Source organism: Dendrobates tinctorius, unplaced genomic scaffold (assembly GCF_039654945.1).
Source record: "Dendrobates tinctorius isolate UK_male_01 unplaced genomic scaffold, ASM3965494v1 ptg000083l, whole genome shotgun sequence".
Classification (NCBI taxonomy): Eukaryota; Metazoa; Chordata; class Amphibia; order Anura; family Dendrobatidae; genus Dendrobates; species Dendrobates tinctorius.
Window position 1 is genome coordinate 11305767 of NW_027361751.1, and position 26615 is coordinate 11332381.

Genomic DNA, 26615 nt, shown 5'->3' on the forward strand with positions numbered 1-26615 from the left:
GGCGCTATGTGCTGCCCGGCTGCCGCCTGAGCCTACACTAGGGGGCGGGCAGGAGCCGCTGACATCGCGCAGTAGTGGCGGAATCTCAGTGGCTCCCGCCAGGGCCGGTGCTGCTGGGCTGTTTCCTGTATATTGGACTTATAGACTAGTGTTACAGCCGAAACAAACAACCCTGTAGTAAATATTAGTAACTCATGTAATGAATAGAAGCCCCAGTGAGCGCACAGAATTATGGGCCATGGTAAAAAGTCTCCGACCCTATGACAATTACCACATGTTAATTGCCTCAATGACTCACACAGCGACACTTGGGGAAGCAGAGACCTGCGCGCTCACTCCTCCCCCACAGCACCCGGCCAGTGCGGCCACACGGAACAAAGCCTAGAGCCTGCTACTCCTCCAGATAGAGGGGATCCCGCCTCCGGCCAGCAGGGGCTCCCACTGGGGAAGAACCGGCCGCAGCGCCGCCACTATCTACACAGCCGGTGTGTGAGCAGGGCACAGACCGGAGCGCCAGAGACTGCGAGAGGGCAGAGACATGGAGAGCGGCCGGCTGGTGTCACTGCTGTGCCTGACGGGGCTGCTCTGTGCCGGCCAGTGCCAGCGGCAGAGAGGTGAGGGCACGGGGGCATATAATGTGTATACAGGGTATATACCACAGAGGTGAGAGCACGGGGGGGATACAGGGTATATACCACAGAGGTGAGAGCACGGGGGGGATACAGGGTATATACCACAGAGGTGAGAGCACGGGGGGGATACAGGGTATATACCACAGAGGTGAGAGCACGGGGGGGATACAGGGTATATACCACAGAGGTGAGAGCACGGGGGGGATACAGGGTATATACCACAGAGGTGAGAGCACGGGGGGGATACAGGGTATATACCACAGAGGTGAGAGCAGGGGGGGATACAGGGTATATACCACAGAGGTGAGAGCACGGGGGGGATACAGGGTATATACCACAGAGGTGAGAGCACGGGGGGGATACAGGGTATATACCACAGAGGTGAGAGCACGGGGGGGATACAGGGTATATACCACAGAGGTGAGAGCACGGGGGGGATACAGGGTATATACCACAGAGGTGAGAGCACGGGGGGGTACAGGGTATATACCACAGAGGTGAGAGCACGGGGGGGATACAGGGTATATACCACAGAGGTGAGAGCACGGGGGGGATACAGGGTATATACCACAGAGGTGAGAGCACGGGGGGGATACAGGGTATATACCACAGAGGTGAGAGCACGGGGGGGATACAGGGTATATACCACAGAGGTGAGAGCACGGGGGGGATACAGGGTATATACCACAGAGGTGAGAGCACGGGGGGGATACAGGGTATATACCACAGAGGTGAGAGCACGGGGGGGATACAGGGTATATACCACAGAGGTGAGAGCACGGGGGGGATACAGGGTATATACCACAGAGGTGAGAGCACGGGGGGGATACAGGGTATATACCACAGAGGTGAGAGCACGGGGGGGTACAGGGTATATACCACAGAGGTGAGAGCACGGGGGGGATACAGGGTATATACCACAGAGGTGAGAGCACGGGGGGGATACAGGGTATATACCACAGAGGTGAGAGCACGGGGGGGATACAGGGTATATACCACAGAGGTGAGAGCACGGGGGGGATACAGGGTATATACCACAGAGGTGAGAGCACGGGGGGGGATACAGGGTATATACCACAGAGGTGAGAGCACGGGGGGGGATACAGGGTATATACCACAGAGGTGAGAGCACGGGGGGGATACAGGGTATATACCACAGAGGTGAGAGCACGGGGGGGATACAGGGTATATACCACAGAGGTGAGAGCACGGGGGGTATACAGGGTATATACCACAGAGGTGAGAGCACGGGGGGTATACAGGGTATATACCACAGAGGTGAGAGCACGGGGGTATACAGGGTATATACCACAGAGGTGAGAGCACGGGGGTATGGTATTCTGCACACAGTGTTTGCCAGTGTCGGTGTGTATCTTGTATATAGTGTGTATTGTGCAGACTGTTTGGATACATTGATCTTTATTGCAGCTGTTTTTCAGCCCTTCTGTGTAATGACAGGTTACACTATGTGGTCTGCATCTGCCCCGTGATGGCCGGCGCTCTGTGCAGACGGTGTTTGGCCTTCTCCAGCGGTTCCCACAGAACTCTGTCACACAATGATGGAAAACATATAACGGGACATTACACTGAGTCACAACACAAAACACACAGACTGATTGCAAATAGATTAATGTAGGAGAGAAGGATGTGTGAATTCAGCCTTCTATGTGAGGGAAGCAGACCGCCCTGCTCTCCTCTGCTGCTGTGGACCCCTGCTCTCCTCTGCTGATGTGGGTATTGCAGGGTTCTTTCCATGCACTCATCATGTGTAGCACAGAGCAGTCCCCCCTATGCCACCACTCACACAGAGGGGTTTTCTCTGTCTACCTGTTAGTTGTGATTTACTCCAGATGTGATCCTCTTTCTGCAGTGATATCTGCTGCGTGTGGATGTCGCCGTACCACCTGGGGGTTTGGGTTTACCCCGTGTGATGCACCTTTCCCCTGTGGTTCTGTCAGCACCGCTCCTATACAGGCACCGGATGTTTCCTTCTTACAGTTAACTATCTGTTGTCAAATTGTTTTTTTACAGCGATTTACAAACCAATATTTTTAAAAAATGTAAAATTTTTGAAAAAAAAATCAATTTTCCTGCAATGTGTGTCCGATGTTTCGGCTCGTTCAGCTGCTAACAATGGGCTTGGATTGATAATACTGAACATTGTGTTTCCGGGAGCTTTTGTTTCTGGTTTCTCGGAAATTCAGCCTCTTATTTAGTTCTGGCAGCAAAGTGAAAGCTCTACCCCGAGTGGAGCGGCCATGGTGAGATGCGTGGTGTGTGCTCCGCCCAGGGTGCAGCGGCCATGGTGAGATGCGTGGTGTGTGCTCTGCCCCGGGTGCAGCGGCCATGGTGAGATGCGTGGTGTGTGCTCTGCCCCGGGTGGAGCGGCCATGGTGAGATGCATGGTGTGTGCTCTGCCCCGGGTGGAGCGGCCATGGTGAGATGCGTGGTGTGTGCTCTGCCCCGGGTGGAGCGGCCATGGTGAGATGCGTGGTGTGTGCTCTGCCCCGGGTGGAGCGGCCATGGTGAGATGCGTGGTGTGTGCTCTGCCCCGGGTGCAGCGGCCATGGTGAGATGCGTGGAGAGTGCTCTGCCCCGGGTGGAGCGGCCATGGTGAGATGCGTGGTGTGTGCTCTGCCCCGGGTGGAGCGGCCATGGTGAGATGCGTGGTGTGTGCTCTGCCCCGGGTGGAGCGGCCATGGTGAGATGCGTGGTGTGTGCTCTGCCCCGGGTGCAGCGGCCATGGTGAGATGCGTGGTGTGTGCTCTGCCCCGGGTGGAGCGGCCATGGTGAGATGCGTGGAGAGTGCTCTGCCCCGGGTGCAGCGGCCATGGTGAGATGCGTGGTGTGTGCTCTGCCCCGGGTGCAGCGGCCATGGTGAGATGCGTGGAGAGTGCTCTGCCCCGGGTGGAGCGGCCATGGTGAGATGCGTGGAGAGTGCTCTGCCCCGGGTGGAGCGGCCATGGTGAGATGCGTGGAGAGTGCTCTGCCCCGGGTGGAGCGGCCATGGTGAGATGCGTGGTGTGTGCTCTGCCCCGGGTGGAGCGGCCATGGTGAGATGCGTGGCGTGTGCTCTGCCCCGGGTGGAGCGGCCATGGTGAGATGCGTGGAGTGTGCTCTGCCCCGGGTGGAGCGGCCATGGTGAGACGCGTGGTGTGTGCTCTGCCCTGGGTGGAGCGGCCATGGTGAGACGCCTGGTGTGTGCTCTGCCCCGGGTGGAGCGGCCATGGTGAGACGCCTGGTGTGTGCTCTGCCCCGGGTGGAGCGGCCATGGTGAGACGCCTGGTGTGTGCTCTGCCCCGGGTGGAGCGGCCATGGTGAGACGCCTGGTGTGTGCTCTGCCCCGGGTGGAGCGGCCATGGTGAGACGCCTGGTGTGTGCTCTGCCCCGGGTGGAGCGGCCATGGTGAGACGCCTGGTGTGTGCTCTGCCCCGGGTGGAGCGGCCATGGTGAGACGCCTGGTGTGTGCTCTGCCCCGGGTGGAGCGGCCATGGTGAGACGCCTGGTGTGTGCTCTGCCCCGGGTGGAGCGGCCATGGTGAGACGCCTGGTGTGTGCTCTGCCCCGGGTGGAGCGGCCATGGTGAGACGCGTGGTCACGGTGTGTGCTCTGCTCTGGCTTCTGACATTTCTGTAATGGAAACGTACTTGGGTTAATGTGATGATATTACATGAAAGTATCTGAATGCACAAAATACTCAGTTTATAGCGGAGGAAAAGGATTTTCCCATTGTCAACCAATGGACTAGAACTGGACAAATCTCAGGAACCCAATTGCCAATGTACTTGCAGATGTGCCGCTTGTATCTAATGCTGGCCAGTGGCCATACACATGAAATACATGTGAGCTGATTGATCATATGGCTGACTGCCATCTCTCCCAACTCCCCCATACTCAGTAACACTCCTGTGTACATAGAAACACTTGGTGCACCTCTGTCCTGTGTGATAGAGCTGCTGCCACAATCATCTGGCAGCAACTAATCTCCCCACCATAGAAAAGGATCAGGAAACTGAATTCCAACCAGGAATTAAGCCTGAGCATAAGGGTACCGTTACACCTAGCGACTCACCAGCGATCCCGACCAGCGATATGACGCGGTCAGGATCGCTGGTGAATCGCTAGGTGGTCGCTAGTGAGCTGCCACACAGGCAGATCTCACCAGCGACATCGCAGGGGACGGGGGTCGCTACTTACCTGTCAGACGCGGCGCGGCGATCCTGCGTCCTCCCGCCCGGCTCCACGCGTCGCTCATCGTCACAGCAGGAAGCGCCGCAGGAAATGGACGACAAGGAATGGTCCAGCAGCTTCTCGCGCGATCAGCGGGGGAGCCGGTCGGAGGTAAGTATCAGACACAGCGATGTCTCTAGCAATATCGCTGCAACGTCACAAAATCGGTGACTTTACAGCGATATTGCTAGCGATATCGCAGTGTGTAACGGGGGCTTTAATTATCTGTTTTCCATATGTATTTATAATTAGCAACCGGATTGGACTTCAGAAGGAAAAAGATTTGTTCCCAAACTTACTGCATAGCTAAATGTGAGTATACAGTCAGCTCCTGAGCCCCCTAGAGGCATTTCCTGGCATCCAAAATGTATTATATATCTTACTTGCTATATACAGTTAGGTCCATATATATTTGGACAGAGACAACATTTTTCTAATTTTGGTTCTAGACATTACCACAATGAATTTGAAGTTCAGACTTTCAGCTTTCATTTGAGGCTATCCATATTAACATTGGTTGAATGGTTTAGGAGTTTCAGCTCCTTAACATGTGCCACCCTGTTTTTAAAGGGACCAAAAGTAATTGGACAATTGACTCCAAGGCTATTTCATGGACAGGTGTGGGCAATCCCTTCGTTATGTCATTCTCAATTAAGCAGATAAAAGGCCTGGAGTTGATTTGAGGTGTGGTGCTTGCATTTGGAAGGTTTTGCTGTGATTGAAACAAGCGGTCATAGGAGCTCTCCATGCAGGTGAAACAAGCCATCCTTAAGCTGCAAAAACAGAAAAAAACCATCCGAGATATTGAAACAACATTAGGAGTGGCAAAATCTACAGTTTGGTACATCCTGAGAAAGAAAGAAAGCACTGGTGAACTCATCAATGCAAAAAGACCTGGGCGCCCACGGAAGACAACAGTGGTGGATGATCGCAGAATAATCTCCATGGTGAAGAGAAACCCCTTCACAACAGCCAACCAAGTGACCAACACTCTCCAGGAGGTAGGCGTATCAATATCCAAATCTACCATAAAGAGAAGACTGCATGAAAGTAAATACAGAGGGTTCACTGCACGGTGCAAGCCTCTCATAAGCATCAAGAATAAAAAGGCTAGACTGGACTTTGCTAAAAAAACAACTAAAAAAGCCAGCACAGTTCTGGAAGAACATTCTTTGGACAGATGAAACCAAGATCAACCTCTACCAGAATGATGGAATGAGAAAAGTATGGTGAAGGCGTGGTACAGCTCATGATCCAAAGCATACCACATCATCTGTAAAACACGGCGGAGGCAGTGTGATGGCTTGGGCATGCATGGCTGCCAGTGGCACTGGGTCACTAGTGTTTATTGATGATGACACAGGACAGAAGCAGCCGAATGAATTCTGAGGTATTCAGAGCCATACTGTGTGCTCAGATCCAGCCAAATGCAGCCAAACTGATTGGTCGTCTTTCATACTACAGATGGACAATGACCCAAAACATAAAGCCAAAGCAACCCAGGAGTTTATTAAAGCGAAGAAGTGGAATATTCTTGAATGGCCAAGTCAGTCACCTGATCTCAATCCAATTGAGCATGCATTTCACTTGTTAAAGACTAAACTTCAGACAGAAAGGCCCACAAACATACAGCAACAGAAAACCACCGCAGTGAAGGCCTGGCAGAGCATCAAAAAGGAGGAAACACAGCGTCTGGTGATGTCCATGAGTTCAAGACTTCAGGCAGTCATTGCCAACAAAGGATTTTCAACCAAGTACTAGAAATGAACATTTTATTTACAATTATTTAATCTGTCCAATTACTTTTGGTCCCTTTAAAAACAGGGTGGCACATGTTAAGGAGCTGAAACTCCTAAACCCTTCATCCAATTTTAATGTGGATAACCTCAAATGAAAGCTGAAAGTCTGAACCTCAACTGCATCTGAATTGTTTTGTTTAAAATTCATTGTGGTAATGTCTAGAACCAAAATTAGAAAAATGTTGTCTCTGTCCAAATATATATGGACCTAACTGTATATATTTTACCTGGTATAAATGACACCATTTTCCTGAATCTCACTTTTTTTCCTTCTCCTTTCCAGTCCTGAGAGATCCTGAGTCTCTTCCCCGCCTACAAACGTAATCTATTATTTTTTTTTTTTTTTGACAACTGGGTGTGGTTCTCAATAAGACTTTCACAGAGAATTGAAGCTCACTCCCACTTGGCTAAAGGTACTGTCACACTTAGCGATGTACCAGCGATCCCGACCAGCGATATGACGCGGTCAGGATCGCTGGTGCATCGCTAGGTGGTCGCTAGTGAGCTGCCACACAGGCAGATCTCACCAGCGACATCGCTGGGGACGGGGGTCGCTACTTACCTGTCACACCAGGCGATCCTGCGTCCTCCCGCCCGGCTCCACGCGTCGCTCGTCGTCACAGCAGGAAGCGCCGCAGGAAGCTGATGACGAGAAACAGTCCTGGACGTTCTCGCGCGATCAGCGATAACCAGCGGGGGAGCGGGTTGTAGGTAAGTATCAGACACAGCGATATCGCTTAGTGTGACATGCCCTTAAGAGAACCTTGACTCTGTATGATCAGAGCTCTATTCACGTTTATGGGAATGGTAGTATGCACATTTCACCATTGCTTATATAGACAGTGAGTGAATCAAAGGACGCAAATCCGCATCCCCATTCATATGGGGTTACTGGGCCTCAATTCTTACGATTGGTGGAGGTCCCAGCAACTAGGAATCCTGTAGATTGTGGATAAATGTTACCTTAAACCTGGTTCCAGTTCCTGAAAAACCCCTGTCCCCGGCTACAGTTTGTTTAAAAAAATAAACAAAAAAAAACAACCAGACTCTGCGTTTGTCACCCTCCCCGGGTCCAGCACTTAGTCTACATCGCTGCTCCTGGTGTCTTATTGTCGGGCACGCCAATCAATGCTGCAATCAGTCAGCTCAGCGGCTCTGTATGAGTGCAGGAGCCGCTGAACTCACTGATTGGCTCAATGTCAACGTGATGTCAGTGCTGTAGAAAATGCCAAACATCAGGAGCAGTGGTGGAGACACAACAATCTGCAGCTGGAGGACAGGGGGTTTACCAAAATGAATACCTTTAATCTGTACATCTATGCATTAATTTGTAGATTTTTCTGTTAATAACCTCTTCTGACCCCTTTAAACCTACATTAGAATTGTATCACTAGTATAGAGTGTTGGGGAATTTTATAAAAAACCAAAACAAAAAAAAAACATACCTTCCTTTTGGGGTGGATAGTTACTTTCAGACTTTGATAGAACAGTAAAGTGTTAAAGGGAATCTGTCACCCCGTTTTTGGCCTATAAGATGTGGCCACCGCCATCAGGGGCTTATCTACAACATTCCGTAACCTGAAATGTAAGAAAAACACGTTAGATTATACTCACCGGAAGACGGGGGAGGTGGGTGTTGCGGTCCGGTGCCTCCCATCTTCTAGCGATGGCGTCCTCCTCCTTCTCTCTCGGCTCCTGCGCAGGCCTACTTTATATGTCCTGTTGAGGGCAGAGCAAAGTACTGCAGTGCGTAGGCGCCGGGAAAGGTCAGAGAGGTCCGGCGCCTGCGCACTGCAGTACTTTACTCTGCCCTCAACAGGACAGATAAAGTACGCCTGCACAGGAGCAGAGGGAGAAGCAAGGAGGAGGACATCATCGTATGAAGATGGGAGGTGCCAGACTGGACCGCGACACCCACCGCTCCGGACCGAATGCTGGGGTGAGTATAATCTAACTTTTTTTTTTTTTTTTCTTCTCTTTCAGGTTACATCGGGGGCTTATCTACAGCATTACAGAATGCTGTAGATATTCCCCTGATGGTGGTGGCTGCATCTTATAGGCCGAAAATGGTGTGACAGATTCCCTTTAATGATCCTTGAGGCGATCATTGGTGATCTTGCCTGTTGGATAAAGCCTCCCTACTGGTGATGTGATGGGCTCCTATCTGTTTGACACATCTGCAATCACTTGCAATAGCGGCAGAAAGGATCTTGGTCAGATCTCGTCTACAGAGTACGATTGTGAAAACAAGACAAGAAGTTTTCACTGAAAAAGTATTCCCTCCTCCCAACCCTTGCCCCCATGGCACTGCTAAGAGGTTCTGACTCAGCTGCTAAGCATCCGCCTGTGATCAGTGTGAGGTCACGCTCCTACACAGTGGATTATGGAGGTCGTCACTCAGGATAGCGTTCATTACTTCCACATGTGAAGTGGAGTACTGCCAGTATTGTGACTACAATGTGATGCTTCACATACACATGACCGATTTCCATCGGTGTTTTGGTTCGGATTTCTTTCAGTGTTTTCTCTGTGTCACTCTTTACCATCAGAGCGTCATCCTTTCTCTATATGAGGTTTCTCTAGCGTTTCCTGTGACCAGCGTGGCATCTGAGTGCCTCTGAGGTTTTCATGGACCCATAGACCTTTTAATTGGTTTATTGGACAATTATTGGTCCCCAAATTCAGACATTTGAACAGCCCCATAGACTATGATGGATACATGTTCAATCACAGATGTGTGAATGAGCCCTACATTTACTATTCAGCTTATGCTGGGATACGCCATTGTTTATAATGTCCCTGACCCCCATGGATCCTGAGCATGAGGGGGCTGCATCGCTGCTTTATCAATGTGTTCCACACTAGTCACGGTGCTTTCAGGTTGTATTCAGGAAGCTGTTCGCTGGCCCCCTGTCAAGTCTGAATCCCCCGCAAAACGGGCTTGGGACATATGCGCGGGCAGGTCCAGACTTTAATGGTACTGGCGGAGCGAACGTGCGCTGGGCCGTGCGTCATTTTCGAGTGTGTACTCCTACTGGAGGCGGACACTCAGACCTAGAAGACTGCATCTGACTGTCTGCTTCCGGTAGGCGGCGTACATCCGAATCTCGTTTTGTGCAGTGTTCAGACGTAAGCCCCAATGGGGCCACCAAATGGCGGCCTGAACACAGTGTGAAAGCACCTTATCCCACAAAATACAACTACCACCTACTGCCTGTGATCCGATCTAACCTGAGAACAGGGGTCCCATAGCGCCATGTGTAAATGGAGCTGGGGTACGTGAGTTCGATCACCTCTCCTGTGCAAAGTGTCTGTATGAAACATCCATAAAATGCAACAGGCCATCAACACATAGAATAAATGCGCCCACAGTTGTGGTGCAGAGCTGTAGGATTGCCGTTTCCTGCCCTGCAGACAGTAGTGATGATGTTAGGAGCGTGCAGTCCCCCCATGCTTCTGTCCAGCTGCTACTTACATTCATTATGTTTTCCTTTTCTTGCTGCCCCATCAGATAACCTAGAGCTCCTCACCCAGTGATCACTTCTAGGTCAGAGTTCAGACATGTCAAAACATTTTTAAAGGGCTGACATCATGTGACTGGCAGGCTCTGCTTCTCCTCTGGCAGTCATCCAGTGCATTCCGGTGCTGCTTCCTGCGCCCCAGACCTAAAGGAAGGAAAAATGAGAAGAAACTGATTTGAGGTTACTGGAACTTTGCTTCCATTTCTGGCTCCTGGGGTGTAAGTGATAAGTGTCTGTGAGATGATTTCTTTAGTGTATATGTTCTATTTACGATGTACCATGCACTTTATGGCAGGTTTCTGCTGTATCCATATTTCTGAGGGTCTGTGCACGCCACATCTTCTAGACTCGGGGAACCCGCTGAGTTTTTGAAGCAGGAGGTGCTTCAGGAACCTCTGACAATTCTTTTTCCAGAGTCGTCATTTCTGTTATTTTTTTGCAGTCAGTTCCTAAGCGTTTGTCTTATGTTGTTTTCAGCTTTTGTTTTTCCCACAGTTATGTGAAGTTGTTTTTACTTTAGTCCAGGGGACCTTGTCACACATGATGGGATTAGATGCACAGCCCAGCGTACTGCGTCACACATGATGGGATGAGATGCACGGCCCAGCGTACTGTGTCACACATGATGGGATGAGATGCACGGCCCAGCGTACTGTCACACATGATGGGATTAGATGCACAGCCCAGGGTACTGTGTCACACATGATGAGCTGCACAGCCTAGCGTACTGTGTCACACATGATGGGATGAGCTGCACAGCCCAGCGTACTGTGTCACACATGATGGGATGAGCTGCACGGCCCAGCGTACTGTGTCACACATGATGGGATGAGATGCACGGCCCAGCGTACTGTGTCACACATGATGGGATTAGATGCACAGCCCAGCGTACTGCGTCACACATGGATGGGATGAGATGCACGGCCCAGCGTACTGTGTCACACATGATGGGATGAGATGCACGGCCCAGCGTACTGTGTCACACATGATGGGATTAGATGCACAGCCCAGCGTACTGCGTCACACATGGATGGGATGAGATGCACGGCCCAGCGTACTGTGTCACACATGATGGGATGAGATGCACGGCCCAGCGTACTGTCACACATGATGGGATTAGATGCACAGCCCAGGGTACTGTGTCACACATGATGAGCTGCACAGCCTAGCGTACTGTGTCACACATGATGGGATGAGCTGCACAGCCCAGCGTACTGTGTCACACATGATGGGATGAGCTGCACGGCCCAGCGTACTGTGTCACACATGATGGGATGAGCTGCACGGCCCAGCGTACTGTGTCACACATGATGGGATTAGATGCACAGCCCAGCGTACTGCGTCACACATGGATGGGATGAGATGCACGGCCCAGCGTACTGTGTCACACATGATGGGATGAGATGCACGGCCCAGCGTACTGTGTCACACATGATGGGATGAGATGCACAGCCCAGCGTACTGCGTCACACATGATGGGATTAGATGCATGGTCCAGCCGACCATATCATATGGGATTAGATACATTGCTCTGCTCATTCAGTGTAACTCTTTATTCAGATGTCTGTAATGCAGGAGGGACGTGAATGAGGCTTTTCTGCTGTTGACTAGTGGTGCACAGCACAGACGGGGCTGGAAATCCTCATTCAGTCATCCCTGCACACGACTAAATGAGGCCGAGTCAGTGATCAGGACGCAGCAGCTTGATGGTTGCACTGTGGTGACAGCGGCAGGGCGCACAGGTCAGCAGCCTGACATTGTACTAGTAACACCAGGCTACCGAGCGGTGTTCACCCCTGGAACAAGTTATCACTGCAGCACTGCTCTCATGACGTGTTCCAGTGGTGAAGGCAGACTGGTATTAGTAGTGCAATACCCGGCTGCCGATCTGCGCTCACCACCGCGGCCCTGACAGCCGCAGCCTGTCCTGTACACACTGGCTCTACCCCGTCATTGCTCCTGTCACCACTCACCACAGAATACTGCGAGCACTGAAGGAGGGAAACTAGATCAGAGCACGGCTCTGGGCTACAATGAAATGGCGCCCAACTTCTCTCACCGCTTGTGACCGGGCAGCCCAGTGATTGGGCCTAGTTCACAATGGAGGCAGCCACAGTGTAGAAGATAGGGTCGGACACTGACCGCGGTCTCCTACGCCAAGGGGCTGCCATACTTATACACCAGCAAATAAAAATGGCAGCCCCCGGTGGCTTTAGAAAAGAATGAATAAATAAATGTTAAAACGCATCATTATTAATACAAATTGCCACAAATTCTGTAGCTACTCGATGAGCGCTGGGAATAGCCCAGTTTAGCCTCTTGTGATGCGGGTTTCTATAGTGGATGCTAGGCTGTAGTGAGACCCGCTACCTGTACTGTCAGGACTCTTCTCATCACATTGCCCTTCTTGACTTAAATGCGACTTATAGTCGATTACTGGCCTTACATGGAGGTTCCCGCTCATTACACCTCCTGTTATTCACTATAAACAGTTGTGACCACTTTGCCCGTGTAATGCAATACCGTAAATTTACACGTGTCCTCTTACAGAGCTTGCATGACTTCATCTAAATATGGAAATGTGTTTTTATTACATATTTGCCAATGGTGTCTATGCAGAATTGTGTAATAGCAAATACTGGGCACACTCATGAATTGCGGATGTGAAAAATAAATTTTAATACATAGAGTAGCCACTAGATACAAACGTTTCGGTCAGTAGAGACCTTCGTCAGTGTACTAGGGGAAGTATAAGAGAATATGTGAGAATCTCACAAAGGTATTGCCGGTGGATAAATCTCATTAAATAGGCTGTGAAAGGCCTGGGTGGTCAGTGACCGCAGGTAATGGCCAAAACAAGGCAGCTCTGTGTCCTATGAGGCAGTGATCCGCCGCCTGTCAGGGAGGTCCCTTATTCTCTTATACTTCCCCTAGTACACTGACGAAGGTCTCTAATGACCGAAACGTTTGTATCTAGTGGCTACTGTATGTATTAATGTATTTTTCACATCCGCAATTCACGAGTGTGCCAAGTATTTGCTATATATATTGAAGGTTTGGGAACCTACTGACCGGCACTTCCTCCACCGGCTGTGCTAACGTTTAGCCATACGTATGCAGAATTGTAATCAGAATTCTTTCTGCGGGATGTGTAATCAGTTCTCAGACATGAAAAGGAAGTAAATGGAAGTATCTGATTTTATCTTAAAAGTAAATATTTCCCCATTTCCTTAAAATGCTATATAGCAAAAAAGAACTAAAGGAATGGGCCAATCTTAGCCATTGTGAACAAGCCAGCAATCAGCGTTTCGCTCGTTCATCAGTGTGATTGTATCATGTATGTGGCATAAAAATCATTGTCATTGGTGGCACATTGCCCTCTACATGATACCGTATGGGGACAGAACAGTCATAGTAATAGCCATTCTTCCCCATGAAGTTTTGGTCTGAATATGCCATTAAGTGATTGCTGATCAACTTTTATATAGATCTGTCTAAATAATTGGACCTTAGTAAATCTTTCCAACATGTTATACAATTCTTATAACCAGCACTTTTACCTTGAAGGGGAACCTGTCTGCAGGATGGCAAGTTTGCAATTGATTTGCTTTTTCTATTTGCTGTCAATGAGTGCTTTTATCTTACCTTATGTACAGTTGGTCTCACACCTTGGCTGAGTGTGCACAGTAATTACATTCAAGGGGAGGAATTAACTCTTAACATCCCAGTCAGCTTTCTCCAGCCCATTGATTTCTATGCAGTAGCTATCTGCTCGCCTCCCTCCCCTCATTCGTCTTCTGAAGCGTTGTTCTAAATCTTGAAAATCATATAAAATATATTGATATACTGTAGTGATAACCGTGTAAACTCCTCAGCTAACCACTAATAGCTGAATGTATTGCAGCAGAACTTGTGCTGAGCTTTATAGTTCTAGTAATACTACAGTTTTGCTACTTACCACAGCTGCGACTCAAGGAGGAGAGGCCGCTCTGCCGGAGACCAGAAAGGAGACTACATTGCTCTGAGCTGCTCAAGGGACAACATGAGAATATTCCTTTAAAGGGAATAAGTCGTCAGGTTTTTGTTATGTAATTTGACAGCAGCACAATGTAGGGACAGAGACCCTGATTCAGCTATATATCACTTAGTTTACTGGGTGCAGCAGTTTTGATAGTCACAGTTTTCTCTACTGCAGATCTAGCAGAGCTCAGTTGTAGAGCTGTGTATAACCCTGTACACACTACAGCTTCCTGTGTGCATTGTATAGTGACAGAGAGCTGCTAATCTGTGTTGGGGGTGGGGATGGACCAGGAGGCACAAGGTCAGTTGTCCTGTAGTGATAATCTCCTACTGATAAAACACTGTATTGAAACAGCAAAGCACAGCCCAGTAAGCAGGGCTGTGGAGTCGGAGTCGTGGAGTCGGAGCTCATTTTGGTGGAGTCGGAGTTGGAGTCGGTATAAAATGGACCGACTCCTAAAATATATAATAAATTGGGTACAGTAGTTCAATGCAGGATGTGCTGAATATTTTTTCATAGGAGTTTGGGAAAGTTATGAAATGTCCTATAAATGGCTGTTATATTCCTGATCTAAGGCTACATTCACACACAGCGTTTTTCCTGTGTTTTTTGAGGATACGTTTTTCAGCTGCAAAAGCTGATCATCTTTTTAAAAAACTGCATCACCTGAAAGGTTTTTGAGCTCATAGATAATGTTTTCAATAGCAAAAGCAGATTACAAATCTGCTCTATCTATCCATTTATCCATATCTGTCTATCCATATCGTATCTGTACCAAAAAGAATGAAAACCGGGTAGTACACCAATATATATTCTGTTCTATCTAAATATCTTGATTATTGGATCATAAAAATGATTAAATGTCTGATGTTCACATTGTACTACAATAAATTTTTCGCTTAAATATAAGCAATATGTGTGGGAGTCGGAGTTGGAGTCGGTGTAAGGGAAATTGAGGAGTCGGAGTCGCAGGTTTGGCTTACCGACTCCACAGCCCTGCCAGTAAGTGTCAGATCTCTGGATTCTGGCTCTCTGTCCCTACATCACATTACTCTCAGATTACATAGCAAAACTTTCTGACAGATTTCCTTTAAGGCCCTAAACTGCCTCCAACCTGTTATTGATCTTTTTCTGGTAAATTAATCTTAAGCCGAATAGAATAAGTCGGTCCGGTCTGATGGGTGTCACAGGTCCGGGTGCAGCGCCTGTAATTGTAGTAAATGGCATTATTAACATATAACCTATAAAAGAGATTGTTCTGTTATTAATACACTTTTATTTTCATTGGTGCTTGGGTTTTCAGCTGTCATCCTGGATCCTCGGGTTTCCAGCTCCACTTTTAGCCGTATCTTCAATACAACAAAGTGTTTCTCACGTCATCATAGTTGGGTGTGAAGGGGGCTGGCTGGCTGCTCAGGTTAATAGCTGGGCCGGGTCCTCTTCCCTGCCACAGTGGGAAGTTGAGTCGCCTATTCTGGGACCCAGACTGATAGTGAATATTGGAGCACCTTTAAAAATATTAATATTATATTAGTGACTTCTTATAATTCTAGTATACACAGATCAAATCAAGTTGACTTTGAAATTTGCACGTAAAGAGCACAAGCTAATTTTTTTTCATGTGATTTCAGGTTATCAAAAAGGAAATATGACCGTGAAATCATTTTACAGCGTTCCTGTTGATGAATTTGAGGAGATTCCAGAAGAGGCAATTGATGCATCTGGGGAAGAGTCTGGTTTGGAGCCGAAGTTGCCTCGTAGCCGCACTGTGATAACCGAAATCAAGAAAAATATCACAAGCCAGGCCGAGCGCTATCTCAGCAGCCGATGGCTGACCGTGCTGGTGCCGTCGGTGTACACCGTGGTATTCATTGTGGCGTTACCTCTCAATGTAATGGCCATCATCATATTCCTGTTCAAGATGAAAGTCCGTAAACCGGCGGTGGTCTACATGCTGAACCTGGCCGCCGCCGATGTGGTGTTTGTTAGCGTGCTCCCATTCAACGTATTTTACCGATTGTCTGGGAATGACTGGCTCTTTGGATCAGGCATGTGCCAATTTGTCACTGCAGCATTTTACTGTAACATGTACTGCTCCATCCTGCTCATGACCAGCATCAGCGTGGACAGGTTCCTGGCCGTGGTCTTCCCGATGCATTCTCTTTCCTGGCGGACGATGAATCGGGCTTGGCTGGTCTGTTCCTTCATCTGGGTCATATCTATTGCTAGCGTTGTGCCGCTCCTCTTGAGTGAGCAAACTCAGCGAATTGCCTCTCTGGACATCATAACCTGCCATGATGTCCTGGACCTGAAAGATCTCCAGACCTTCTACCTCTACTATTTCTCCACATTCATCTTGGTCTTCTTTTTCCTTCCCTTGATTATTACGACCATCTCCTATGTTTTCATCATCCATAGTCTGAGCAGTTCTGGCCTTGAGAATTCATGTAAGAAGACCCGAGCATTGTTCTTGGCTATTATTGTGCTTTGCGTTTTTATTATGTGCTTCGGACCAACAAATTGTATCTTTTTGATCCATTACTTGTCTTTCTACCATGGGGCTAATGAGTCCTTGTATTTTGCCTATATCCTTTGTGCCTGCGTTAGCAGCGTCAGTTGCTGTCTTGACCCCCTTGTATATTATTACGCGTCCTCGCAATGTCAAAGGTATCTGTATAGTTTGCTGTGCTGTAAGAAGACAGAGAAACCCATCAGCAGCAGCGCTCAATTAATGAGTTCAGCGAGCAAAAACGAGACTGGCGTCACCACTGTGAAGAACAGCATATACAGAAAACTGTTAACCTAGGCACTGCACCCTGTATTCCGGGATTTTATCTTTTACAGCACACTTTAGCCTTTGTGGTGTCATTTTGGCCGTACTCGTTGGGCTGTTCCTTGCAGAACGGACTTTTCTTTATTCCTAGCACTATGCTCATATGATTGTGGTGAACTAGTATGGCAGTAAAGTGAATGTCACCAGATTTAAAAATACAAACTATATACATGAAGAAAAAGAGCTCTTAGACCTGATAGGGCTGGTGTACTTACTTTAACAGTTCACATCAGAAGGGCTGTACAATCCTCAAATCAAAATTCTCATTTTAACTTAAAGGGTTATTCCCATCTCCAAGATCCTATCCCAGTATGTAGTAGGTGTAGTAATAATATTAGCAAATACCTTCAATTAGAAATGCAGCATAGTTTTTCTGATTCGCTCAAAGTAAGTATACCAACCTCGTCAGGTCTAAAACGTTCTTTTTAATTTTGCGTTGTGAAATCTGGTGACAGATCAGCATTAATGATCCTATAAATATGTAAACGGTATGTAAACGTATATTCAACACCTTCATACAACCTTAGAGCGACAGGTTGGATTTTTGACAGGGAATGGTCAATCAGTTTATTGTGGAAACAGTATATTGTGGCCTGAACTTGTATAAGAGACGCATAATATACAGCAATTTAGGGCAAGTGAGGATTATATGTAGACTTATGAGTTATCTGAGGTTACGTCCAGTGTTGCAACTCGCCACCATTCCACCATTTTCTTGTTATTGTAATATCAGATTCACCTTCAGGAATCTTTGTGAAATAATCAACATTTACAACTTTGTGACCTTATATCGGCTTTTCCTCCTACATTACCATTGTCTATGCGGGTGTTGCTGTGGCGCAGTCCGCCGTATTACCGTAACCCCAGATGGTGACCTGCGGAGCAGCGGTAATCTAATGACATCCCTGACATACACAGTGTACATCGGAGAATGGAACGTTCTATTCAGGGTTTCTCTTACTGTTTATTGCTTCCGTGTTGCTTTGTGGCATCTTGTGCTTCAGGTTTCGTAGTCCTATAAATCAGATATGAGGAAGTGCTCGGTGCGGCGTGACAGCATGGTACATGCTATACAGCGCTGTACATTTATTGACCAGACTGTCTCAGACTCTAGATAAGAGATGTTCTAACCAAGCCATAAATCTTATGCACAGTATATTTTTATGATATTTTCCATGCACGCACCAGCAGCTATGTTTTAAAGATTAATTCTCATTGATTACACCTTGATAAGGAAAGAATACCTCCACCTGAGTGTTCTCTTAAGGGCTCACTCACACGACATGGCCGAGTGCTATGTGATGTTTTATCAGGCAGGACTCGGCCCAATATTATACTATGGAGCAGTGCCTACCTGCGATTATTGTCTCATGCCTGATCGGCATCAGAAAACAACCACAGCATTCTGCAAGTGCATCTGATAATCGGATAGCACTCACCCATGCAAGTACTATACGAAACAGTGGACTGCACTTTGATGTCATCCGAGTGCAGTGCAACATCCACAGGCTTAGACAATGGAGAAATTAAGTTATACATCTTTTCTGCACCTCTTATGCGATTCTCTCATGTGAGGGACATTAGCATAATCAGCCCCAATTCTTTTGTATGACAAAATATACAACCATGTGAGCAAGCCTTAAAAGAAATAATTCCCTCTGAGTCTCCCATTAAAACAATTCATGCCATTTGTGCTCCCTTTGGAAAATATTCATGCCTCCTTAAGAAGTAGATACCTCTAAGTGCTATATTGCCTCCTTTGTGCAACCCCCATCACAATAATTTAGTTTATTCTCTCCGTACAGTATGACTAAACCTTCTTCCCTGCACACAGAATGGGGTGGTGCAATTCAGTGATTGCTATCTGCAGAGTACAGGGCAGATGGTCATGGGGCAGGAAGCCTTTAGCAAGGAACTGATATGCAAATTAGGCCAAAGAGTTGTTCTAGATCCGATGCCTTTGTCACTCTGGCTCTATTCCTTGCCCAGCATGGCCTCCTGCTATACTGAAAGCCTCTATGGGGAGTGACTGGGGAATAGAGCTGGAGTGACAGAGGCTTCAGATCTACAAATAGCTCTTCTGCCTCATTTGCATATCAATTCAAACGCTGATTTCTCAGTAATGTGCTTATAAATAGCTTGGGGAGTGAAACACTAATGGTAAGTTGTCATTTCAGGAGAACTTGCAGCAGAAAATCTGTGTCGGCCTCTAGTGTCTCCTCCGTTCTTAGAATATTAATGGGACAATGTGTCTTCACTGAAGACAGATTCTAGCTGTAAGTAGAGAAGGAAAGATCAGTCCAGCGGTGGAAAGAATCAGAGCTCTCTGATGAGATGTATTACAGATCTGCTTATTTTCATGTGTACTATTGATTTATGGAATAAACAGTAAAATGACGGTTACTCTTTAATTACTTTAAAGCAGTAGAGACCCAGCAGATCACTTTGTTTTAGTCCTGATGTTCCTGCCTTGTTATCTTTCCTGATATCTAAGGTCTCAGACTCTGTGTAACAAGCAGTGGGAATATTCCTGATGGGACCATTCATAATACTTGTGTCGGGTTAGTAAGCTTTTCATGTAAGCCGTCACATTGGCTTTTGTCTGCACTTTCCATATATTGCATCCTTTAATCTCCAGTGTCTTTGCTGATGTGGCTCTGGTCGTGTGATCTGTCATAATATCTAATAATGTATACTTAGCATGACTGTTACGTCAAAAAGAAAATTCATTTCCAAGTGTCCCATAGAAATAAAGTGTGTCATTCATGTGTGGCCTCACATCTGATCTTACAATGTATACATTGCTTACAGTCCGATATTAATGACTCCTCTTGTACAGGGAGCGGACTGCTTTCCTGCAGATCTTTATGTAACCTTCTTCAATAAGAGTAATGTGACGAAATAAGAACACACAGCTTCAAATAAGAGCACTGTTTCCACCTTATCAGCCTCATCAGGGAGATCAATGAGAACCCTTGCTTTATTAAACTGTTTTTTTTTTTTCTCTGGGGGGGTCACCCAATTAGGATTGTCAGAGCAACCAATCAGTGGTCCTGTACTGTCCGAGATGGAAGAGGGAGCTAGTAGACTGTTTCCTCTGACTCCTCATGTAACCACTGCAGCAAATTGGTAGCTGGTGTGAAAGATGGCTCCTTCCGGAAGAGAAAGCTATCAGACTGGCGGGGGACAAGGGAGGAGTTCCGAGAAACAACAGGACGCTGATGCATGAGTGTATTGGTTTTTTTTAAATACCATTTTGGACTCGGTTTTTAAATAATTAGTGACAACCCTTTTAAATTAGAATGTTTCCTGATTAAATGGGTATTCCCATCTCCAAAATCATATACCAATATGTAGTAGGTGTAATAATAACTAAAAGTTCCAATTAGAAATGCTAGGAATGTAGTACAGTTCTTCTGATTCGCTATGTCTCTTCATGTGCAGGGCATTGAAGTAGCTTGGGTATCCGTGGCTGCGACCACTAGCAACTCGCTAACTCTCACTATATTGAGTGGTCGTAACCCTGGATACCTAAGCTATTGCAATGCCTTGAGGAAAGAGACATAGCTAATCAGAAGAACTGTACTACATTCCTAGCATTTCTAATTGGAGGTATTTGCTAATATTATTATTACAACTACTATATATTGGGATAGGATCTTGGAGATGGGAATACCCTTTAAATCAAAAGATGTGTTTCTCATGTTATACCAGTTGCCAGAACAAGGTAGATTCTTTCCATAAGCTTGTTCAGTCATGTGTACGGTTCCCAGCAGTTTCTATGTTTATTTATGTTGCTGTTTTTCTACACCGCAGAGCCGGTCTCTGTAGTGTGTAGTGTCCGCAGGTCTGTCCGTACTTTCAGCTGCTCGTCTGGCAGGACACACTGAAACTTCTGACTGTACAAACATGTTGGCCATCGTCCCCTCCAACAACGCAGGCGTTACTGGGCGTGCACTGTACTTTATCCTCCAGGAGCTTTGTGTTCAGTGTTATGAATGCTTCATGTTTGCACATATCTAATAAAGATGTAAATGTCTGTAAATATGGATTCTGAATGTTTTGTATTGCTGTGTTTAATCTTTATGATATTGTATCCTTGTTTACTGTGTAAATAAAATTGCTTATCCCTGGAGAATGTGCCAATCATTGTTGGTTTACGGGGAGTTGTCCTGATTACATGAAGCCAATGTCCTGGCTGTGAAAAGTCCAAGACACATTCAGCTGCTTTATGGGGCCGGCCATTCGCTTTATGGGGCCGGCCATTCGCTTTATGGGGCCGGCCACTCGTTATATTGCTGACCCCCCTTCCTGAGCTGAGCGTCCATGTGTTCTCAATAGGACCAACATTTGGCAGAATGAGTGTTCTTAAAAATTCTCCTTCCCAACCATTGACTGCAATCTCTTCACATTCAGCCAGTAACATTTCTCTTGGGACTTGAAAACAATTGTCCCATGTAAAGCGACCTTTAAATGGGAGAAATAATCCTGTTATATCCTCATTTGGCGCTCGTATGGCTGACCCTGTACATTTTCATTTGGACGCTGCTAAACATCTGTAGCTTACCACACATAAATATGGTAACTAAAGGCTCTGGTCACCTTCACATTTGCTTTATACAAAGTTAAGTAACTTTCAGTATAGTCTTCATTACCTCTTTGTCTCTGCAGATGTCTGTAAATTCTTTATGTAACGGAGTGATCTAACGTTACAAATCCATAAAGCTTCAGCTCCATTGTGATGGCTCCCTGCTTTCAGTGTTACATATTGCAGGAGGGAGGGGGTTCTAAATAGGTAGTGGAGATGGGAGACAGAATCTCAGGGAGGTCAAATAAAATTGGTTAAGGCCTCCTTCAGACATCTGGGTTGCACTTATATGTTGTACCTGTTTTCTGGCAAATACAACTCGTACCCATTATATTCTATTTTGCAAATGTCTGTTCTTTTCCTGACCTGTGTGTCCGTGCAGAACACATGGAGGTTTATTTCCAGCAACACACGAGAAAGCCTAAGGCTACTTTCACACATCAGGTTTTCGGCGTCAGGCGCGATCCGGCGTCGTGCCGGAACGCCGGATCCGGCAAATGTTTCGTAAAACCGGATGTGACGGATCCGGTTTTCTGCCGGATCCGTCTTTTTCTTGACAGACAAAACCGGATCCGTCTCATCCGGTTCATCCGTTTTTCTATCCGTTTTTCGACGGATTACGCCGGATCCGGTTTTTAAAATTGACCCTTGTGGCCTTCCGAACGGGATTGGCTACTGGAAAACTATATATAGCATGTTCCTACAGCCCTTCTTTGACAGGTTGTAGAGGAGAAAGTGCAGGTTGGAGAGAAGAGCAAGTTACTGGCGAAGATGGATGTTGTCATTGGAAATATTTTGAAGAATTTGGCGGATTTTATAGCGGAGGCGAATCGTTTGAGGGTGATTGTTCTGGAGGAGAGAGCGAGACAGCAGCGCATCAGGCATCGTAGACGACGTTTGTGGATCCACCCCATCACAGCCAAGAGAATGACGCGTGGGGTCTATTCTACACTCTGCATGGACCTTCGACGAAACCCGGATAAATTTTTTGGATATGTTAGGATGAAAATGGAGAATTTTGATTACTTGGTGGAGCGCATTGCAGACCTCATAAGAAAAGCTGACACCTATTGCCGCTTCTCTGTTTCACCCGCAGAGCGTCTGATGGTGACTTTAAGGTAAGCCACATTTATTGGATATGCTCGCATCAGAGCACACTTTCACTGCAATCTTGTTGGTGGTAGTTTGTATCTCCAAGTGTTATAGCTGAGTTTTGGTATGTAATGCTGTGATTTAAAACTAATTTATTGTTTTTTAATTCCCCACAGATTTCTTGCAACTGGAGAATCTCTTTCGTCACTGCATTTCCAGTACAGACTCGGGATTTCCACCATATCTGGAATTGTGAAGTACACATGCCGTGCACTGTGGGACTCCTTAGCTGAAGAGTTTTTACCAGAGCCCACAACAGAGAGGTGGATTGAAATTGCTGACAAGTTTCAACAGATATGTCAGTTTCCAAACTGCTTGGGCGCTGTGGACGGGAAACCTATCCGCATTGTAAAGCCAGCTGGATCGGGATCGGAATATTTCAATTACAAGAAATAATTTTCAATTGTCCTCATGGCCATCGCTGACGCGGAATACAAATTTATTGCGGTTGATATTGGGGCCTATGGCCGCTCCAATGACTCTCAAGTTTTCAAACTGTCTGCCATGGGGCGTAAACTGTATGGAAACACCTTCCAGTTCCCACCACCTAGACCGCTGCCGCAAACATCTGGTCCACCTATGCCATTTGTCTGTGTAGGGGATGAAGCCTTCCAGCTGTCAGAACACCTTTTGAAACCGTACTCTAGCAGAGGATTGACAAGACCAAAACGCATTTTTAATTACCGCCTCACAAGAGCAAGAAGAATGGTTGAATGTACCTTTGGTATTCTGACAGCCAAATGGCGGGTCCTATTGACTGCGATCAACCTCAAGACAGAAACTGTGGACGAGGTGATCAAAGCGTGCGTGGTACTCCACAATTTTGTTATCTGCAAGGAACCCATTTCCATTGAGGACACCTCTGAAGAAACCACCTTGCAAGATTACCATGACATTACCACTAGAAGTTCTGTGACGGTTTCAGTAATGAGGGACAATTTTGCAATATACTTTGTCACCTCAAGGCAGAGTACACTGGCAGGATGACAGAGTGTGAAAGATTTGTGCCCTAACCAAACTTGTGTACCTTCTGGACCAACAGTATATACCTTTGCCAACCAAAGTTGGCTATCTTGTCATGGTCTTACTATTTTTAGCTTTAGGCCACAGGTGTGTACCTGGTTGTGTTTTATGCAAAGTATTTCACCTTTTAACAAAAGTTGTGTACATTGTTAGGAAATCACCAACAATAAACACAACTTTTTAGGTGAAATACTTTGCTTCAAACACAACCAGGAACACAACTGTGGCAAAAAGCTAAAAGTTACCCACAGTTATATACCTAGTTTTGAATACCATTTCACCTTTTAAATACCCTGTATTTAACCTTTTTCGCCGCAGAAAGAAATGACAGACAACCAGTGTAAAATAATTTAACTTTTATTGAAAAATGTTTTTTTTAGTAAACTTTTTTAAAATTTTAATAAACTTGTTTAATAAAGCTTTGAAACCATAAAACTGGTCATTTTTATTTAAATACACACATTATAAATCTGTGTAGTGTGTGGTGGAAATACTGCTGGAGGGGCTGCGGGACACTTCGACACTGGGAGTGTGGAGAGAGGACTGGGATCGTGGTGGGGAAGGAACAGTTAGAGGTGAAGGTGTGGAAAAAGCTACAGAATGGGTGGACATGTGGGAAGCAGAAGAGGTGGTGGGTGGTGGAGTGGAGGGTTGGGCAGGGACTGTAGGAGCAGATGATGTTGATGGCAAGTTGTATGGGGAAGGAGTTTGGTACGGGGCAGGTTGCTGGAAGTGGGGAGATGTCTGGTACGGGGCAGGTTGCTGGAAGTGGGGAGATGTCTGGTACGGGGCAGGTTGCTGGTACTGGGGAGGTTGCTGGTGCTGGGGAGGTTGCTGGTGCTGGGGAGGTTGCTGGTGCTGGGGAGGTTGCTGGTGCTGGGGAGGTTGCTGGTGCTGGGGAGGGTGCTGGTGCTGGGGAGGTGGATGGTATGTAATAGGAGGGGGAGGATGGAAAGTGGCTGGAGGGGGTGTAGATGTAATAGGAGGGGGAGGATGGAAAGTGGCTGGAGGGGGTGCAGGTGGAGGAACTACTGTGGTGGGAGGAGGAGGTTGGGAGGTAACTTGCTGGAGAGCAGCGTGGCATGAATGCATTACATGCATCTGCTGGGCAGGAGAGAGCGTTTCCATGCGCTCCACAACAGACCTGAAAAAGGTGTGGTTTGGCGAAGATCTTGCTTCTGAATGCATGGTTTGCAGAAGTGTCTTCACCTCCAGAATGCTGGAGTTGATCTGCTGATAGCCTGCGGAGATTTGCTCTGACAAGACTTTTAGACAGTTCTGGAAAGATGCATTCAGATGCAAGAACTCTGGCGCATAAGTCTTTTCCTGACCCCTCTGCCGCTGCTGCCCAGTACCCACAGGTGTACTAGAGGTGGCAGGGGCAGAAGGGTGGGGTAAAGGGAAAGCGATCTCACCAGCAGCTTCATGTAATGTAGGCGGCCACGATGCTCCTGTGCTGGTGGATGGGACAGATGGGTCGAATGTGTGGGAAGGCTGGGAAGGTGCAGATGTACCGGGGCGGTCGAAGTGTCCCTCGGTGCCGGTCTCCTCAGGGATCGCCTCAGAAGGGTCCAATCGTGCAGGCTCCCGAGTGCTGCTCACCGTGCTGTGGAATAAAGAGAAAAAAAAACAAAATACTGACATGGTATGGCCCTGGCTGAAAAAAAAAAATTTACATCTAACATTTTTTTTCACATATGGTGTGTAATATTTACCTTCTAGTGACCATTGTTTCCCGGAGGAACGACAGGGCTTCTGCGTACTTGTACTTGCTCCTGCGTCCTCCAGATCCACTCGGGGCCCGCATCTCTTTATTGAACTCCTTCTTGAAACGATCCCTCACAGACCGCCACCGATTCACAATTCTGTTCCCTGAAACGAGAAAGGACAAAGTGGTTAGTATACAACATCAGTGTTTCCCAAACTCCAGTCCTCATGGTCCCCAGGGGTCATGTTTTCAGGATTTCCATAGTAAATAGAAATCCTGAACACATGGTCCGTGGGGACCACGAGGACTGGAGTTCGGGAAACACTGGTTTACATCAAGCAACCGGTACTGTATATACTTACGCTCTTTAATCTGGGCCCGAACATCGAGGTCCTCCCAGCGGCCCACAAGGAGCGAACAGATTTCCTCCCAGAGTCGTCGGGTAACGATAAGGTCAGCGTGGCGGCGGTCAGCCATATTCCAGAGCGGCTCCCTTTCTCTGACGAGATCGATGAGGTGGTCCACATCGAGTCCTCCATCCTCACCGTCTGAGTCGGGAGCAGGCTGTGAAGGCTGTTAAAGAAAAAGACAAAAATAACATAATTAGCCTCCACAAAAGAAATGAAATAAAAAGTGCAAAAAAACAAAGCAAAAATATTTATACTTACACGCTGGTGACCGCCGCGTTGCTGTCGCCAACGACCCTGGGAGGCACTGCGAGGACCTCTTGGCCGAGCACCAGATTAGGAAGACTAGAGAAGAAAACAAAAAATGTTATGTCTTTGGATGTAGGCATTTGTTTGCTGTGTGTGGTCTGCAGAACGTTTTCTATGTGTTGTGTGTAGTGTGATGTTGTGTTTCTGCGTTTGATGCAAAAAACTTACCAATTGTGAGCCCACTCCAAGTGTCTGTCCACCCCTTCCTTCTTCTTCTGGGAGCTCCTCTTCATCTTGTGAATCCTGTTTTGAAATAAAAGGCAATGAATAGACATATATTACAGAGATGATGGATTTTGGAAATAAAAACTTACCGTCAAACGCTGACGATGCGAGGGAGGGCTCCCAGAAGATGATGTGCTGTCTTCCTGGTGGCCACACTCCATGCCTGTG

At 47.2% G+C, this 26615-nt stretch overlaps 1 protein-coding gene across 1 annotated transcript; it reads left to right on the plus strand.

The window, feature by feature from the left end:
- The first annotated feature begins 204 nt into the window (after nt 1-204).
- LOC141097117 (proteinase-activated receptor 1-like) lies at nt 205-21173 on the plus strand. The gene is made up of 2 exons (XM_073584117.1): nt 205-614; nt 15834-21173. The coding sequence occupies exons 1-2, from the start codon at nt 539-541 to the stop codon at nt 17006-17008; spliced, it is 1251 nt and encodes a 416-aa protein (XP_073440218.1). The 5' UTR covers nt 205-538; the 3' UTR covers nt 17009-21173.
- Nucleotides 21174-26615: the final 5442 nt, after the last annotated feature.

What these genes read in the sequence shown, in the direction of transcription:
- LOC141097117 (XM_073584117.1), top strand. Translation starts at nt 539, where the DNA reads ATGGAGAGCGGCCGGCTGGTGTCACTGCTGTGCCTGACGGGGCTGCTC. An exon ending in CCAGTGCCAGCGGCAGAGAG is followed by an intron (nt 615 to 15,833) that starts GTGAGGGCACGG and finishes ATGTGATTTCAG; the next exon opens with GTTATCAAAAAGGAAATATG.